We start from the raw sequence: 18,816 nt of genomic DNA, 5'->3' as shown, positions 1-18,816 counted from the left end.
AGGGGGGGTGCGATGACTAAAGGATTTGTAAAAGGTTTCCAGGGAAACGGGGGAACCTCCTGTTTCCATTGGCTTGTTTTTGCTATAATGCTGCTACACAAATGGACTCATAGAGAGATGATTCATAGATCAGCTGAGTGATGTCAGATCCGATCTATTTATTATATGTCTGTACCATAGAGTGAGCTCAACCAGAGAAGAAAAAAGTTATTTATATTTTTTCCTCAAGACTGTATTATAATTTAAAAAGATTTGTTTTTTTGTTTGTTTGTTTTTTTTTTTTTTTGCCTGAATCGTGGTTTCCCTTGTATAATGTGTACAGTATGTTTTGGGGGCATTGATGACCTAAAGAAACATACAATCCTATCAAAGGGATGCATTGTTAATAAAAACAAAATTGAAATACCCAAGATATTGGACTTTATTTTTATCTGATTTTTCACTCATTTTGTAAGTCGTTACTTCTCTCTTAATTTACTTATAACAGGCATACCACAATGTCAGCGTCTGCTTCAGCAGTGCTCTCACGTCATAGATTGGGGTCATAATGTTGATCAGCTGTTAGGAGCTGTATCGTATAGATGAATTACTATTGGAATTACTATTTTTCCATTAATATTGTCATTAAATTAGTTTTCTGCTTTCATGAAACTTTAACAGAACTTTCCAGTCAAAGCTGCTCCACATTAAGAAGCTAACTGCCAATTGTTTTCTGACCATTTTAACATTAAATGCAACACATAATGTTTAGTTTGACAATTCCAACTTCGATACAATCAAGTATATTTAGATTCTGTGTGATTCTAAGACAGCGAATGGTCCAGAAAACACCAACATGACATCAATTCAAGTTCTTCTTTGGACAATCTTCACTAAAATATGGGTGTTTGACACAATATTTTTCATGGCCAGACGAGTCAAAGAGGACAAAACTCTTAGTGATCAGTTTGAAAAAACAAAACACCTATTATAATTACTTTTTTTAATTTGAAAAGAAGGTAGTTTTATGACTTACATGAAAAACTATAATGCCACAGTAATAATAATATAATTTAAACATAATAAACACATGTAATATTTTTTCAGCGATTGCACATTTTTACAACAATGGCATCATACTACAATCGAAGAAACCATAATATGAAATGCTGGAGTGCGTGTCCCTTTATACCACCTGAAACAGTGCTAATGTGAAGTATTCATACATTCATACATACAAAATTATTACATTCAATAAAAAAAATCCCAAAAAAGACTAATTCAAGAGTATTTGTCTACTTCCTGTCATGTCAAATGATTCCACAATTGAACAAAAACAATCATGCCATGAACACAAAGACAGAGACATGTATATCCATAACTGTATGTTGAGATAGGAAGATTGACTCTCATTGCAATAGTCAATTCTTGCATTGCTCAGAAATATTGCACAACTTGTGTGTTGCTGTTGTTCAGTCCCACTGCTCAATTTCTGGTTGAGGTACATAGTTAGGTTAATGATTTCCATATTGAACCAAATAAATGACCACTCGTTTGCTATCTCTGTCTTAGTCTTTGTCCATCCTTGTTCAGTTTGTTGGAGAGGTATTTTTTCGGAAGAGCATAAAAACAGTTCAGTTTGTCTAGTTGGTGGTGCTCAGAAACGATCAATTTTCACCTCCTGCTCCTCCTTTCTGCTTTCCATAGTTTGTGATGGTCTTCTGTCAATTGCATGACCCTTTGTCGAGTTTGAATCTGGTTCCTCTTTTGTCTCGTTGTCTTCGTAGCTCAAGTTTTCGTACATTTGTCTCATGTTGTTCTTCATCTCCAGCTCCTGGGCGGCCTTTGCTTTGTCCTGCTGGTGCTGCAGCAGCACTGCTTTATTAATACCAGGACCTGAGAAAAAAAACACAAAAATCATGAAGATCAGGAAAAATCTGTTCTGTTTTATTCTTTAGTGCCCTCTGTTACACCCAAAAATATGCAGTAAACAAAGTACATACCAAAGTAGCTGAGCAGTACAGGGAGGAATATGAGTCCATGAGCCATCCCCAAGAGTGTAATGACAAGGTTTAACCGGAAGAAGAAGATCTGGATGAGCTGTGCTTTAGCAAATGCCAGCACAAGGATGCCAGGTAGGTTGGTCATAGCAACGCCAGCAAACACCTTCAGGGAACAAAGTAAACACACTCAGTCAGCTATTACTGTGTGGTATAAAGTGAGTACTCGTACAGTTGCTTTAACTTTGTCTGTGATTCACACATGTCTGCTCCAGATTGCCTTATGGTTTACTTACAGCGCTGCCCATGTTTGCTGTAGCCTCCTTTGCTCTTTCCACATGTGTGGGTTTAGTGCTGAGTGCAAAGGATCTCGTCAAGTGGGACACAAACTCCACAGAGATACCCACCGCCTGCAAAAATAGATTGAATCAATGAGCCAGCTATTAGCATTTGTTATGCCATGATTATATTTTCATGAAGTATAATTAACACTGTCATATAAGACTAGAATGAACATATCTCAGGTGAGCACATGTTATATACATCTGTAAGCAAAGTACTACACAAAAGTAACAATTCATTGTTCAGTATCTGAAAACTGAAAATGGAAAGTGAAAATGTCAAAAGTATACCATCACATCCGTCTAGGCTACAAGACAAATGTTAAAGGGGTATTCCAGCAAATTAGTACTACACTGGATAAAGTTGGGGGACTCAAAGGAGACCAAAGATTTAAAAAAGAAGCAGCAGAGGCCGTTATACCCTGACTTTTAGTTCCTGGTATGGGTCAAACATCAAAAATACTGGATCCTACATTACCCACAATGCACCTGAAACATATTTGTATGGCATTTTTCTGACTTTCTGTTATTAAATGTGTAGTCTCTAAGTCTGTACATCTAAAATAAACATGATGACATCACTACAACATCACCTGGGTTATTTTTTTGAGACTTTGGAAAGACATACACCTGTTTTCACGAGGTGAGGAGTACTTCTCATGATGAGTAAAATTAATTTCATGTGTAGGAGTGCCCCACCACAAGGCGTGCTCTTACCGTGACCAGGTTGATAAGGGCTACTGCATTGTAGTCGATGCCCCAGAGAGTCATGACACCAACAGTATCCACGACGATCATGATTATGGTAATAAGGTTAAGCAGACCAGAGCGCAGATCCAAACCTAACAGCAGACAGCAAACCACAAATGTCGGCAGCAGACACAGGGAGATGTTGAAGAGTCCCTCTGGCACAATGGTCAGGTACTGCTCATAAAATACATAAGTCACCCTGGAAGAAGGACAGAAGCAAAATAATGATCAGGAACTACAGAATGCATAGATTGAATGGATTAGTAATGGAAAGAAACTGCCCCTTCACACCATAGAAGCTAAAACATATATTTTTTAGAGATGGGAAGATGACATGAAGGAGTTAAGGGAATAAAAGTACGTACGTGTAGGGAAAAACTTCAAAGTCTGGTGAGGTGCCAGGTATTTCCCTCATGCCCATGGTGATGTTGTGTGCCAGCTCTCTGGCCTTCAGCAATGCAGCAGTGAACTCCTGAGAGTTGGTCAGAGGACTGTGGTAAGCCATGAACCGAGAAGCTGTGAGCACAAAGTGACAGATTCAGATATTTGCATCACATCTTTGTAAAAAAAAAAACAAACATTTGACTTTTAGATTACTTTATAAATCTTAATAAATCTTAATCTATATAGGTCTTACCTATAATTTCTCCATTGTCATCCCTCACCACAGCAGTGTCATAGGCTCCTAGACCACTATTGAAAGGGACAACAAGCAGTGAGAATGTTGTCTTGATCATGTGATGTTTTTGTGTGTACTTGTCCACACAGATAGCTATGATACACACCCTTTGGGGCACTTCAGGTCAGGTCTGTTACCCAGGAAATCAGGGAGGAAGCGGTTGAATTGTGCCACACTAGGTCTGAGGACACCATCTGCAGGAATACTCATACACCTCCGTCCACAAAGAAGAGCATCTATTGGGACATGAGAGCAGAGCAGGTGTTAATAGAGGAGGGGTAATTTCTCATACAAGGACATTCACAGTTGAAAGTGTGTGTTACTGTGCTGATACTTACTTTCATCTGCAGAACAGAACTGCCCGCTATTTGGACCGAGGGTATACAGACGACAACAAGTGGATGCAGGGTTCAGCCAGTCGATGAAATCATCCACCCAGGAGTTAGCAGGAATAGAGATGTAGGATCTACAGATCACATGATCAATGAGTTAAAGCAACGCATGAATACAAATGTCCATGTGAAGAATAAGGTGGTATTCTTTATCTTATTGTCAGCAAATCCTATGAAAAGAAATCGGAGAAAAGTCTGTTTCTCAGTAATTTCAGACTACCCTACCCTGTCTATGGCGGCAAGCTCATTAATTATGACTGACTGAAGATGTCAATTTAGGAGTCAAAAATGTGGGTCACTTTCCTAAAACATCTGGACACTAGTTTTTTATCTTATGTTATTCAGATGGAGGTAAATACTGTATATTGTGTACTATATTCTGATGGTTATTACAAAGCTAGCCTGGCTCTGTCCAAAGGTAACAAAATCCACCTTCCAGCACCTCTAAAGCTTACTAGTTAACATTATATATTTATATAACATTATATATTTTGCTAACTGGTTTCTGGCTGTAGGTTCATGTTTCCTGCACAGACATAAAAGTAGTATGAACTCAGAGTTCTTCTCTAAGATAGAGCACATTTGTCATTAATGTCAAACTATTTAACTTTTTACAGCAATATTCACATTATTGTAGTACTTGTTATGCTTGTTATCACTTTCATGTGATATTATACTTCTAGCGAATTCCCCATCCATGAAAACAGCATTGTTGTTTACTAGTAAGCAACTGATAATACCTGTGATAAGTTAGCTCCTTATCTCCAGGAAACAAACGTGTGTTGTAAAGTATCCATAGCTGATACTAAATAATAAAAAAAGGGTAATATTTCTCTACTGTAAGCACCATAAATCATGTTTGCTTTGAAAGGATATATACTATACTTTACTTAACAGGTAAAAATGCACCAAAAAGTTACATTACACTTATCAATTAGCCTTATCTACATACATGTTTCCATTTATACATGCAAACTGTACTAGTGGAGGATATTTGTCTGGCATGATCAGTTAGAGGCGGACTTTATCTGCTCAAAGCTGTTTAACTGAGTTTATCATTAACTTATCAGATTGGCTTGGTTGCTGCTATATCAGCAGGTTCAAGGATCTGTCAGAAAAAAATGATGATGATGTGAAGGACACCACTGATGAATCTAACTCATTGACTTACAAATCAGGGTTGTCAGCGGCGTACTGGATCTTCTGGGTCAGGGAGAATTGATCGCAGCCCACGCTGGAGCAGACTGCATTCATGCCCGCCTCATCGGAGAAGTTGAAGCCTTTTCTTGTTACAAAATAAACAGGGACTCCAACTTCAAAGTATTTGTACAGGTACTCAAAATATCTCAGCATATAAGACCCCTGCACATAAAAACAAGAGAAAATTTGTCAGGTTACATAGAAAGAGGAACATGAATATACTGTATAGTTAAGTAAGTTCATCAGCCATTTGAAGAAAGCAGTTCTTAACTGACCTGAGGCATAGCTAGCTCCTGATCCAGACCCACAGTCACATTGAACATGAGGAATATGGAACCAGAGAACATGATGATGAAAACCAGCATCTGGAGGGGACACATAGGAGAGTGTATTCAACACATCATCGACTTCAACAATACATTGATTTAACTTTCATAACATGATTAGCACACAAGAGGTCACAGGTTGAGAAAATAATTTGTCTTATGTTATAGCTGAAGGGTTATACCACTATGATCCTGGTGCAATTTTTCAGCAGGAAGGGGGCGTAGTATTTCCTCATGAGGGGCAGCAGGAAACCTTCGTTGGGCTTATTGGGGCGCTCGGTAGACACTGTAACACAGCAGAGCAGTTCACAGCGGTTCTTGTCTTGCCGCCGAGCATCCAGGGACAGCAGCGCCACAAAGGCTGTCATCTGGAGAATAAAGTCCATGAGCACAGCCAGAGCGGCGTAGAGCGCAAAGGACCTCACTGCTGGCATAGTGGACAGGGCCCCTTGGGTAGCACAACAGAGACACAATTAGGGTCACATATTGTACTTAAACACTGTATGTGCACAGACTTGTGTTGTTCCTTTACCAAGCCAGTGTTAGATATAGCACTTTGTTCATGCAGATTCTTTTCAAAGACAAACACATATGCCACACATATTACCTAGAAAAAAGCAGACAGATTCTGAGAGACTGCACAGGAGCATGCTGGGAGCTACGTTTCCAAGGACGCGACCAATCTGCTCTTCTCTCGTTTCTGTAGGCCTCCGTACATCTCTCTACGAGGAAGGAACGGCAAGGTGACATTGAGAAAAAAATTATACACATATCTTAGAAAAAAAACTGCCACATTGTACATTTGTTGTGCACACAAATAAACACCTGGTGCTCCAGAACAAAGATGAAGACGTTGTCAGCTCCCACAGCGAGGACCAGGAAGGGCACGACCTGCAGGATGACAAGGGAGGAGGGGATGCCGACCCAGGAGTAGAAACCCATGGAGGCCAGGACAGAACAGCCAACCACCAGGATCCCACCCAGACCCACCAGAAACTTAGAGTCCACCTGCAGGACACAGAAGAAAGATTCAAGATATTCATTTGACTCAGTGAATCCTCTCTTTTTTCCATATGTTTTACTTTATCAAATCTTATATATTGTATAACTTCATGGCCAATAAACCTATGTGCTTCACCTCAGAGATAAATGCTTTACAGCTGGCATACCCACAATACTATAGTCTCCCCTTATCATATAAGCGATAAGTTCTTATCATATACTGTTATCATATACCAGGCACATGTGATATACCTCTATCATATGCCTGCCTCTATCATATGTCTGTCTCGGTTTTGAGCTAAATGATAACATCAGCATCCTAAAACACTCCCAGTGACAATGCCACGTGACAAAGTCAAATGTTCATCTGAAGCTAATAGGTTTTTTAGGTGGTATTTTGTCACAAATCAAAGTAATAAACAGACAAAAATGATGACCTGATGATGGCGCTAGATTAAAAGTTATTGAAAAGTGAGTACAATATTAGTTCTGAGGGGAACATGAATGCCAAATGCCAATGGTAATTCATCCAGTAGTTCCTGAGATAATGTCAACAAATGTCACCCTCATCAATGGCACTAGAGAAAAATTCAGAGGATCACCAAGTTCACCCATTCTCTGGGGACCACGAATGTGCTGGTCGTTGAGTATTGTGAAATATTGCATAATAATGAAGTTGGACATTGTGAAGTCTTACCAGTATGCGTTTCCATGAAGAGTACTCCCCGAGTGCAACAGCAATGTAAACAAAGATTACAGCATAGCTGATCATGAAGATGGGGATATCCTCTGCTGTCGTCCTATTAATTTCATCCTCGAGAGACCTCTGTGGACATGGGGCCATAGATAAGTAAAGAAATATGAGTTTAGGAGTTAAAGGACCAGTATGTAAGATTTAGTGGCATTAAGTGGTGGCAGTGCAACGTGATGACCTCTATGGAAGAGGACCCACTCCCTATATAGATATGAAGGGCTTATTTTAAGGTAACAAAATTCTGCTAATATTTCTGCTGATAGATCCCCTAAAACTTATACTGGTTATTTAAGATAACAAGGTGATAGATAATACACTGTTTATTGCAAACAGCTATTTCCACTATCCCAAAATCCACCATTGGAAAATTACCATTTGTGACTTTTTTGATATGTGACAGATATATTTATTTATTTTTTGTGAGATTCTATTGTTGACTGTACCTCTGCCATGTATGCAAAGGTGAAGTTGGTAGCAGGGCTTTTCTGGTATTCTTGGACAATTTTGAGAAACTCTGTCTCCCACTGCATAGCCACTTTGAACTTGATGTCAGTACGAGGATAGTTGTTGAGGGAGAAGGTCAGGATGAAAGCCTCAGCGTTGGTATAGTCATCATCTGTGAAAAGAAAGGCATATACAAGTGAGATGGTGTACATTTTATGTAGTACAAACGTACACGGTCGCCCATAAAGTTGGAATAATTTTGTTTTCAGACACAGCAATACAATTTTGGGAACATATACACTTTATCTATCAAGAATAAATCACATTGTCACAATCATTTCATGAGAAGAAAAAAAATATATATATATATTTTATTCCAATTTTATGGGCGACCATGTATAATGTGTAAATGATCATGCTAAATATAACTCACTGTTATAGCCTCCAACAGCCAGAAAGGAAAAGACTGGAGCTCCGTAGTCGGCCATGCAGCTCATATCTAAATCAGTGATGTCTTTGAAGGACAGGGGAGAACTTGAGAGGAAAAGAGAATGAAAAGATATTTTATTTTTTTATTATTTTTATTACCAAGCATTAGCAAAAGCATTATTGCCTTTTTTGCTGTTTAATTTGACATTTTAAGAGTCCTTACTTGAGGCAGTAGATTAGATGGTCTCTCCAGTCCACCTCTTTGGTCACTCCCAGCTCTGTCATGTTCACTTTCGCATTAATGTTTTCTACACTGTTCTGGAAGTACTGTGGCAAGCTGTTTACTGCACAGTCAGTCAGGGAGGGATTGGATGGGTTCAGTGGTGCATAACACACATCCTTCAGAGTTGCTGTGCGGTTCAGATCGTCAGACCAGAACTCGATGTTCTAGAAATGCCATAGAAGAGGCATCAGTGTGTCAATATTATGCAGTGAATTTGTGCAGATACTATCAACACATAACTTTGTTCCTGTGGTCTTTACCTGTATTTGTTTCTGGAGCTCCAGCAGCTCAATAATGAGATCTTTGGATACAAGGCCACTAAAGTTTTGCTGCCCAAACAGCAAAGAGTCGTAAATGTGACCTTTTCTTCCTGGTGCCGTCAAGATCAGCTGGTTGGTCCTAAAGAAGGGGTCAAAGTGTTTGTCATGGAAATCCTTCTCCTCACGGGCTCGGCTGTTAGGAGCAGACCACAGCTCAACAGGGTCAGTGGTGAGTTCAACGGACATGAGGCCAGTAGCAAGAGCAGCCACAACTACAGCTGACGCCAGGAGCACCTTGAATGAGAATGAATTATTAACAACTGAGACATATCTTCTTCATCTGGCTTACAACCAGCTTCCTACTTATAGCCACTATAAGTAAAGTTTTTATGCAATTATCACAAGCCTTAAAAAACTATCATGATGGTTTTTATATGCAGAAACATTTAAAAAATTGAATTCTCTATATCTATTTATCAGTGTCCCCTGATCAGATCACAGTGTGGTATCAATGTCAGAAGTTGTGGATTTAACATGTCAACTAAAACAATTAACCTGCACATTGTGCACTTTACTTTTTCTGGTAAAGAAATGTTTGCAGAAACTAACCATGAGAGGATACTTGGCCATGAGGGTTCCCCATTCCTGAAACAAAGTGGATAGGAAAGCTTGAGCAGCCAGGCTATTCCTGTCAGCGCACGTAACTTCTGATGGATCTATGACCTGCTGAGTCACATCATTACTGTTCTGGTCTTTGCCTTTTCCCTTTCTCTTTCCAGTCTCTTCATCCTTTCTTTTTTGAGACCTCTTACAGCAAGAGACAATGAGGAAGAGCAGGAAGGAACATATCAGTAACACGAACATGATGATAGAAATCACAAGGTAGCCATCTTCCCCCAGCAGTGTGAAGGGTGCGGGTGGCTGTGGTATAGACACATTCGGGCACGACTCTTGGCAGTCTTTGCAGGTGCAGACCTCACCTCCAGATGGTGTGGTCTCGTTACACATTAAAGCTCGTCCATTGTAGGGAATGACACCCTCTGGTAGTCCCGCAGTGTCTCCCTCTTTAGTCAGCCTGAAGTCTATGTCCAGTGGAGCCAGGCCATTACTGGAGTCGCCCTGGAAATCATACCAACGCTGGGCGTTGCACAGCTTGGCACCATACTGACCACACATGGCCGCGATGGCAAAGCCTCCTGTTGCAGGGATCCTGACATTTTTACAAGAATCATAGGCAGCGTTTGCAAACTTGCTGGTTACGAATGCCTGGTAGGCCACCACAGCCTCTCTCGTTATGCCCGTTAGGTTACTAGTGATGTTCATGACTTTTGTGACTTTTACTGTCTGGCTCTGGTTGGGGCTGCAAGTGGTGATGCAGTGCAGGTGGGCAAAGTTGTCAGCGCAGGAAGGGCAGCGGACCAGCACAACCTTGGACAAGGCCAAACTTGTTTCCAGGGATCTCAGCTGTGTGGGGGAGCAGCAGGCGTATGTGTTGTTCTCTCCACGATCCAGTAAGGGACACACCTGCCACAAGAACAGGTGCCATATGAGTGGACAAACACAAGCTCATTTGATGTCAAAGGAAGACTCCTAAAACATTTCTTAAGAGTAGACTAAGTGGACTTAAGAACAGACATCTGCTACTTTATTATGCTTGATTCAGCCTGAGCAGGATCTACATACAGACCTTTACAAGTTGCCTGTAGTGTTCTCCTCTGAGAGGTCGGGCACGGCTGTAATCGAGACAGGGGACCCTAGGAGGAATAAGGGCAGATCCCACTGACGGGTTTCGGCCACAGTCCTCATAAAAAGAGCAGTAGCCGGGTTCATGTTGGGCCTCAGACAGAACCTGAATGGAGTTTTAAAAAATAAATGGTACAATGTTGCAGATAAGTGAGGAACAAGGCACACATACAAGCCTGGAAAAGTAAATAAAACATGAAATGCTCAACACACAAAGACCCCAAAATTAGCATATTATAATAATAGAAATAGATAGTAATAGAAATAAAAATTCTGAATGATATTCCCAACACCTTGCAGCTAGTAACACAGTTTGACTAGGTTTATCATATTATTTATGTACATTGGTACAATTCTATTTTTTTTAAGACATTACAGTTTTAACTCATAAATGTCTTTGCAGGGTTATCATGACATTAGCTTTGTACTGTGCCCTGTCATATCAGCTACTTAATGCCACTTTGCAGGAACAATAAAATAGAGAATTGTATGTAAGTATGTTCAAGTCCAAATATGTTGAACATGTTCAAGGTTGATAACAACCACAGTCACATAATAAGATATCCATAAATTAATTCCAAATTGATAAATATCTCTGATATCATTTATATTTTACTTCCATGTAAAAGCTCTTTGGTCACCTATAACTTAAAAGTGATGGGAAAAATCATTAGATAAACACAATTTAAACATTTTTACTAAAAAATGTCAAATGTATGATAAATGATGATAGATTGCATTGATTCATCTGGGGCAGACTTATTTTGTCTTTCATTTTTACACTTTAACATTAACCAAAAACACACAAAAAACTTACTTGACCATGTAACTATAAACTTTAATGTCCTTTCCAGTAAAGAATGAACAATTAAATGTAGTCACTAATATGTTTGAGAGGGTTACTTTGAAATGTCATATTTTATTAATCACAGATCACCTACTTAACAGCAAAAACCTTTCTTTTCTTTATGGCTTTAGAGACCTAGCCACCAATTTATAATTGTGTACACATGGCAAAATTTCCCTCACTTATGAAGTCTCAAATTACCATGGTGTCATCAGTGCCACCGTTTATTTGTGTTGTAGTCTGTTTGGTGTCTTATTTTGTTTTTTGTTGGGGCCGATTTACAGTTTGTATACACATGTAGAATTACTTTATACATTTTCGCTTATTTCCACCACTGATGCATGAATTCTGATGCACTTATGTTTATAAACATTATCAAATGGGTTTTATTTTCCATCATATGTACATTTACATGTAAAGCATTTGGTGCATGTAATTTCTTTTGCTGTAAAGCACTTTGAGCTGCATTTTTTAAATGAAAAGTGCTATACAAATAAAGTCATTTACATTTATGCTGCTTTACTGCTGAAACAAAGGTTAATGTAACCCTTTTATAATAACCAACATTTTGGTTAAAATAATAATAATAATTACAATTTAACTACAACCTTTTCTAAATATCTGTAGTGACTATGTGTGTAGTATTGCAATTACAAAAACTTACATATAGTCTTCTATTTCCTGGTTAAGTACTATAAAGTTTGTAATACTGCAGGAAAATAATTAAGTATGAGTATTTGAATATTAGATACTATTTAGATTTAGTTTACATATTAGATTATATTTATATATTATTTTTATATTACAGTACACCATTACAACATCATCCAGCACTACTTTCCTAACAAAGAAAAACTGCCGAACCAACTCACCATACAAGTCAGAAAAGTAATCAGGGCTGCGAGGTGGACCATGATTCCTGACAGTCTTTCAGCAACAGATGAATCAGGGTCCTCAAGTACAGTAAAGTGGAGTGTATAGTCACTGCTGCCCAAAGTAAGACAGTGAGAGGTGTTACGTTGAGTCTTAGTTGTCCTCTCTCTCCAGTCGCTTCTCTGGCCGTCTAACAGTGATAGGGTTGGGACAGGGAAACATCATGACATGTCCAACGTCACCACTCCTGTGATGTCACACCTTTTCTTATCTGGTCTGATGTGAGGGTGGCCAATCACAGCTATGGATGATCAATTCATCTGTCTGATAATTAACATGGGAGCAATTTTGATAGGGTTTCTGTGGAGATGCAAAGCAAATGGGAGAAACTAAATGAGAGATGAGAGTCCATAATAACAACCACACCCAGAGCTTTGCTTATATAATAATAAGATTGATACTACATATACTTTATACCAAACTTTTCATTTATGGTGAAACTCAAAGTGCTCTTCTCTCCACCTGAGTTATACTTTGCTTTTGGTCATCTTTGACTTTTGGTGTTTCTATTGAAGACAGATAAACTTGCAGACATCAATTTCAAAGTGTAGGACACTCACATGTTAAGTACAGTAAGCTGGAGCAGGCACGAACATGACCTTTAGACCTTATTTGTGAAGGTTATCTTGTCTATAAGGTTCAGAGAGACGTCTGTATCAGCTGATGTCCCAGTTTCCTTTTTTTCTTGACATTTTCTTCATAAAGGTCTTTCATGAAACCCAGCAAGATCCTGACGATGGTAGTTGGCAGACATGCCAAGACAACATGACTAATCACTTTCTGTATCACATCCTACAGTCTAAGATTAACTTTGCAATTAATGTTGTTTTTGCACGCCAAGGTCATGGGCAAGATAAAACTGACAACCAAGGTTCCACAGTCATGCCACAGGGCATCAAAGCTATCAGGGTGAAAAGTACATGAAGATTTAAATTTGTGATAAACAGAGATGCTAACAAGGACAAGAAGAAATGGGGCGGATATGGAGATGTTCTTTGTTCTGCCATTATGCTGATATGTCATGGCATGACAGAATTTTGTAACTTGGCCAGCATAACAAAAAATGTTGCACACTGCATTGAAGACTGTTGAATAAAGGGTAAAATCATTTCATTTATCAGCATAAATATCAATTTATCTGCTGTTTATCAGTGTAAGTACCCCAAAAGTAATTAGTAATTCTATAGTATTTTAAAAATTCACAGTAATAACTTTTTGACAGCTTCTATCAACGTGTATTGTAGTCCACGGTAACAACAGTCACAACAACACTTTAATTCCATCAACAAAAAATTGTATTAAATGCATAATATTTGTAAGTAAGTTAAGCATACAATATACAAAATATGCTGGTTGTACACTTTTCTTTATGGTGAAAAAAAAACATCATTCAAATGAAGACTCTGAGACAACAAACAAACTAACAATATAATTTATCACAATATCATTTGCTCACCTGAATTATTTAAAGGAATACAGGGTTTGTTACACAACAGCAGGAACAACATGATATCATTTGATCTGAATCTGTCTACAACCATGTTTACTGTTAAAATGTGACTTTTGTGTTGAGACTATCAGAGAAGTCAATATTTATGATAATGGCCACTTTTTAAAAAACATTTTTTTGTGCAATATCTGATTTTATGGTCTTATATTGGAGTTCTGATTGGTTCCAAACCATACTGAAATATACCATCAAACAAATTACCAAATATAATTTCATAACTTAACCTCATTTTGCTCATTTCAAACTTTCAATCCCTGAAAAGTAGCAGAAAGTTATTATGAGCCTCAATACACAGATAACAGATGAAAGACACTGAAAGTTACATTTACTCAAGAGTTTTATTGAGTATTTCCATTTTTGAATATACTATACTATATTTGACAGAAAAAAAATGATTTGTTATTTTACAGACTAACATTTTAAATGTTAAGCTTTTAATAGATTTGTAAAACATCATCCAATAGTTTGTTTAAATGACATACTACTAGATGAGTTGCAACATTAAAGGACATATAAGTGTTTGAGCTTTTTTCTTTATTTTTTATTTTCATAATAACTTCATTAGTATTTCATATATAAAAACAATTACTTTATTTTTAATGTAGTGCAAAGCTGGGTTTGTATGTAATTATTATCCTGTTAGATAATGACACTGAAACATTTGCTAAAAGACTATTACATGCACTGATTCTGTTCAGCATTTCATGTCAAATTGCATAAAGAAAGAATTATGTGTGTAACTATTCCCTCCTCCTCTGGTGAACATGAATCAACAATATGCTGCTATTTTTCAAACAAACTAAACATTTAGTTTAACAAATATATGTTATAGATTATAGAATGCTGCAGGCTGTGCATGTGTTATCTACTGTAACATGAAACCATAACAACATACTAACATAAAGCTGAATCTGAATCTGAATCTGAATCTGAATCTAATCTAAGCTTTTCTAGGGTCGGGGCTCAAACCATGATGATCAATACAAAAAGAAACACCTTACACATAGAGAGATGCACAGAATCTCTTGGTGTCTCTCCTCCAAAGTACATAGTCATTAAAAAGGACATATCTACACCATTTTGCTCCAAGACGTTGCTGATTTCAAACTCAGATAAGACACTTTCCCCTCTTTATGACTGAGTCTTTATCAGTCATTATTTATGGAGCTCTCCTTGTGCTTGCTGGTGGAGCAAGATAATTATCTCGACTTTTAGTTCTAGGATACAGGTCAAGGGCAGTTCCCTCATGGAGGTCTTGGTTATCAATTTAGGAGGATATAAAACCTGATGGCGATACCGTTGGATGATCCTCAAATAACTGCAATTAAAGATATTCAGGATGTTTTAAAGGAATCTCAATAAGATAGTTGATTTAATTTAGACTTTTCTAACTTATTTCATTAACCTTTTTGCATAGAAGTTTGTACTCTGCAAGTGTCCAACCAAAACATCCACATGATACTGCTTTTTTTCTTCCTCTGTGACAACACAAACTATGATGATATAACTTAGCTCTTTCCAGAATAAACATAAAGCACTATGTCTGGCACATGCATGGGCCCTGAGTTATTGTGTAAGTCAGACTATCTTGGCATGGTGTCTCTATTTGGGTTTCAGTCTCAACAGACCACTAGTGAGTTGTAGGAAACTGCAAGTATTCAGGTGTCATTACCCTCTGTGTCACTTGGAGCTGTGTGTGCATGAATGTTTGCTTTATTTATTTCTCATTCACCGAAACGCTCTTACATTTCTCTTTGGCATTTGGAAACCAGGTGAATAGACGTTACGTGGGCGACAAAATGTCTGCCTAGTTGAGTAGGAAATACACTCCTCAGTGAGTCAGCCGTCAATACAAATCAGTAAAAATCATAGGCCCTTTTTACAACATAGCAGGAAAAGCACAGACAAATGCAAAAACACTGATGGCTCCGTTCCACTGTATCATTGAACCATAGCCAGGGCACACCTAAATAGATAGCAGCCATTATTACTTAATGTAAATAAACCCTGTGCTTTCCCTGCCGACATGTAAAAATAACATATGATGCTCTGTAACAGTCAGCTGCAGCAAATACCATTCATTTTAAGTTGAATTTTAAATAAAGCTGTAATCAGGAACTGACAATAATGAGTTAATTTGCTGTGGAGGGGCGGGGGTTTTCTTACATTTTACACATTTTTGAACCATCTTTTACCTTAAACACAGGACGTTATGTTATTGATGTGCCATGATATGCTGCCCTGGAAATGTGTTTCATCAGCACCTCAGTGTTAATTAAATCAATACTCCATTCATGCATGAAATCCAATTGGCGGCAGCGATTCAATGCTGAACCATGAACCAGTCAGACACCTCTTTATGGATGACCATAAAACCAACTGTTATCCTGACCACCCACTCTGCCACCTGCTGGACAGACAGCAGAGCACTTTCTCTAACAGAGTGGTTCAGCTCTCTGTTAGGAGTGACTTTGCCATCATAAAGACTGATACAAGAAATCTTTCCTGTCCAAAGCAACAACTTTGTTTCATCCCTTCAGTAACTTTGCTCACAGTGAATTTTGCATCTTTATACTCTACCTTATTGCATTTTTAAAACTTTGCACAGTTGTCTAATGTATACAGTACCTTGTTTACATTTTATTATAGTTATGGTGTATGCTAAGGTTTTTTCTTATATTGAGCTATTTTGCTTGTTTCTTCTTTTATAGATATACAGTTTCTCTTCTTGCATGATATGTATATTCATTGTTCACTTGCAGTCCCTGAATAACCTGTTGTAATACAAAAAATGTGTATATGTATACATCATTACAAAGTGTCTTGATTTGGTCTGTTTTGTGAATAAAACCCACTGAGGTGGTGACACAGCTGGTTTCATATTGTTGTGAAAGACATTTAGAAATCTTGAGTGTTGTCTACTCTGAATAAAACAAACTTCTTAGGGAACGGTGAATTTATTCCACAAAATTCAATAAATTCAGGACAAAAACATTTTCTATCCCTATGAAAAGTACATTAAGGTAGAAATTAAAGTAAAACACATGGCTTATTTGGAAAGTTTGGAGACATGTTTAGTACTAAAACATAATTCAAAAGCACTAGTAAAAAAAACATGCAACATTTTTCAGAGTTCAAAAGTAATCCTCACTTCCTGAACTTAGAAAATACAGTGAATATGAAATGGGGAAAAAAACAGACACTTGATTCAAAATCTGCGTTGTTTGTTAGGTCCATAGTCTCCGGGCCCGGGGAGGCCTCTGGGAAAACCTCCCTGGCCTCCTCCGGGCATGTTGGCATTTCCGGGCCCCGGCATCAGGGGAGCATTCTCAGCAGCCATCCCAGGAGTGCCTGTGGGACCAGAATTCCCACCCAGTGAGTTTCTGTTCATGGGCATCCCATGGCCGCCCATATGCATTCTCATTTCTTGCTCTCTGTTTTCAGGGAAGTTGCCTCTGAAGCCCTCCTGCTGCCTCTTCATCATCTCTTCATTACGCATCCTCATCTCCTCCTCTCTTCTCCGGCGTTCCTCCTCCTGCCGGAGCTCTGCCTGTTTCCTCTTCTGCACCTCCTGACTGTGGAGCTCCTCCATCCTCCGCAGCTCTTCTTGACGCCTCAGCAGGTCCTGTCTCATCAGCATCACTTGGTGCTCGTGCCTGGCCGCCTCCATCTCAGCCTCCAGCTTCTCCTGAGCCTCCTTCATGTTGCGGTCCACCATCTCATACTGTTGCTTCTCCATCTCCATCAGAGCCTTCCAGCGCATGGCGTACTCGTACTCGAAGGTGCCTGGCTGAGCAAACCTTGGCGGCTGCTCTCGTTCTTTGTGATACTGCTGGTTTTTGTTTATGAGCTTCTCTGACAGTCCCTCCTCTTCATCACACTGCTCCATGGGCTCCACTGTGACAGGCCGAGGGAAGGCTGTGAGCAGATAGGCACCATCACTGCATTTATCTAAAGCCTTTCTTGCTGCTGGTTTTGAAGTGTACTCCACTATCCCCCTCCCTGTTGGCCTCCCTCGGTCATCGACTATTATCACAGCCCTCTCTATCTGGCCGAAGACAGCGAAAGCCTCCTCAAGCAGCTCATTGGACACAAACTCAGGCAGATTCTTCACAGTTAAAGCGGCTCCGTGTGTGGCAAACCTCACCCGTATGGGTCTGCCTCTGAAGAGAGTATCATCCAGCTCAGCTCTAGCGATCTCTGCGATGATCCTGGTCTCCAGCCGGATGAAGCCGAAGCCTCTCTCCTTGTTGACGAAGATCTCGTTGGCCTGGCCGTACTTGGCGAACAGTTTCTCCAGGTCCTCCTCGGTGACCCCGGTGGGGAGGTTACCTACAAACAGCCTACTGCGCTGGGTGAAGGTTTTCTCCCCGGGCTTTCTGAAGCTCTGCAGGTCCAGCGTTAAGGCCTCATTCGGGCTCCTGTGCTCGCTGTGCTCCGGCTGCTGCCCGTTCGTGTTGGTCCCTCCGGGCTTCCTCTGTTCCCCGGGCCCGGGCTGCCGGTTTGGGCCGTGGTTCTGCTGGGGGCCTCTGTTACCCTGCATCTTTCTGCACCAGGAGTAAGAACCCGAGTCGAGAAATGGCCCGATAAAGAGGAGCAAGCAGCGGATCGTGGCGCACAAAGACCTACGAAAATGGCGAGGCTGCCGCGGTGCTATTGTGACATCACACCCATGCGACCACAGTATATAAATCCGTGACGTAAATGATATGCGACAGGAAAACAAAAAAAAGCATTTTTTAAACTTTATTTTAATACAGAAAACAGGACAGAGAGTATTAGAGGAAAGGGAAATAAAATAAACTAATCACATAAACAAACTACAAAACAGTTTACTTAATTTATTAACAACACAGTAATATTACAATATAAAAACAGCATAGGGAGAAGTAGAGAAAAATAAAATAATCACAAAAACAAGCAGAAATAATATTCTACAATGTA

The 18,816-nt window shown here is 39.2% G+C and overlaps 2 protein-coding genes across 2 annotated transcripts; both read right to left on the bottom strand.

Annotated features, from left to right (window-relative positions):
• Positions 1–1,043: 1,043 nt before the first annotated feature.
• npc1l1 (NPC1-like 1) lies at positions 1,044–12,480 on the bottom strand. The gene is made up of 21 exons (XM_053325982.1): positions 12,302–12,480; positions 10,527–10,688; positions 9,449–10,363; positions 8,840–9,133; positions 8,520–8,743; positions 8,301–8,401; positions 7,867–8,039; positions 7,367–7,495; positions 6,493–6,675; positions 6,275–6,389; positions 5,850–6,115; positions 5,617–5,706; positions 5,313–5,503; positions 4,088–4,215; positions 3,856–3,985; positions 3,708–3,763; positions 3,436–3,586; positions 3,038–3,269; positions 2,276–2,389; positions 1,983–2,145; positions 1,044–1,875 (listed from the first exon to the last, which is right to left on the bottom strand). Exons 1-21 carry the CDS (start codon positions 12,341–12,343, stop codon positions 1,637–1,639), a joined length of 4,098 nt encoding a protein of 1,365 aa, XP_053181957.1. The 5' UTR covers positions 12,344–12,480; the 3' UTR covers positions 1,044–1,636.
• A 4,134-nt stretch (positions 12,481–16,614) lies between these two features.
• Positions 16,615–18,514, bottom strand: nono (non-POU domain containing, octamer-binding). Its single transcript, XM_053325080.1, has one exon. It carries the CDS (start codon positions 18,413–18,415, stop codon positions 17,081–17,083), a length of 1,335 nt encoding a protein of 444 aa, XP_053181055.1. The 5' UTR covers positions 18,416–18,514; the 3' UTR covers positions 16,615–17,080.
• Between the last annotated feature and the right edge of the window lie 302 nt (positions 18,515–18,816).

Source organism: Scomber japonicus, chromosome 9 (genome assembly GCF_027409825.1).
Source record: "Scomber japonicus isolate fScoJap1 chromosome 9, fScoJap1.pri, whole genome shotgun sequence".
NCBI classification, from domain to species: Eukaryota; Metazoa; Chordata; class Actinopteri; order Scombriformes; family Scombridae; genus Scomber; species Scomber japonicus.
Note: the sequence above shows the minus strand (reverse complement) of the source record. Positions and strands in the feature narration are given on the sequence as shown.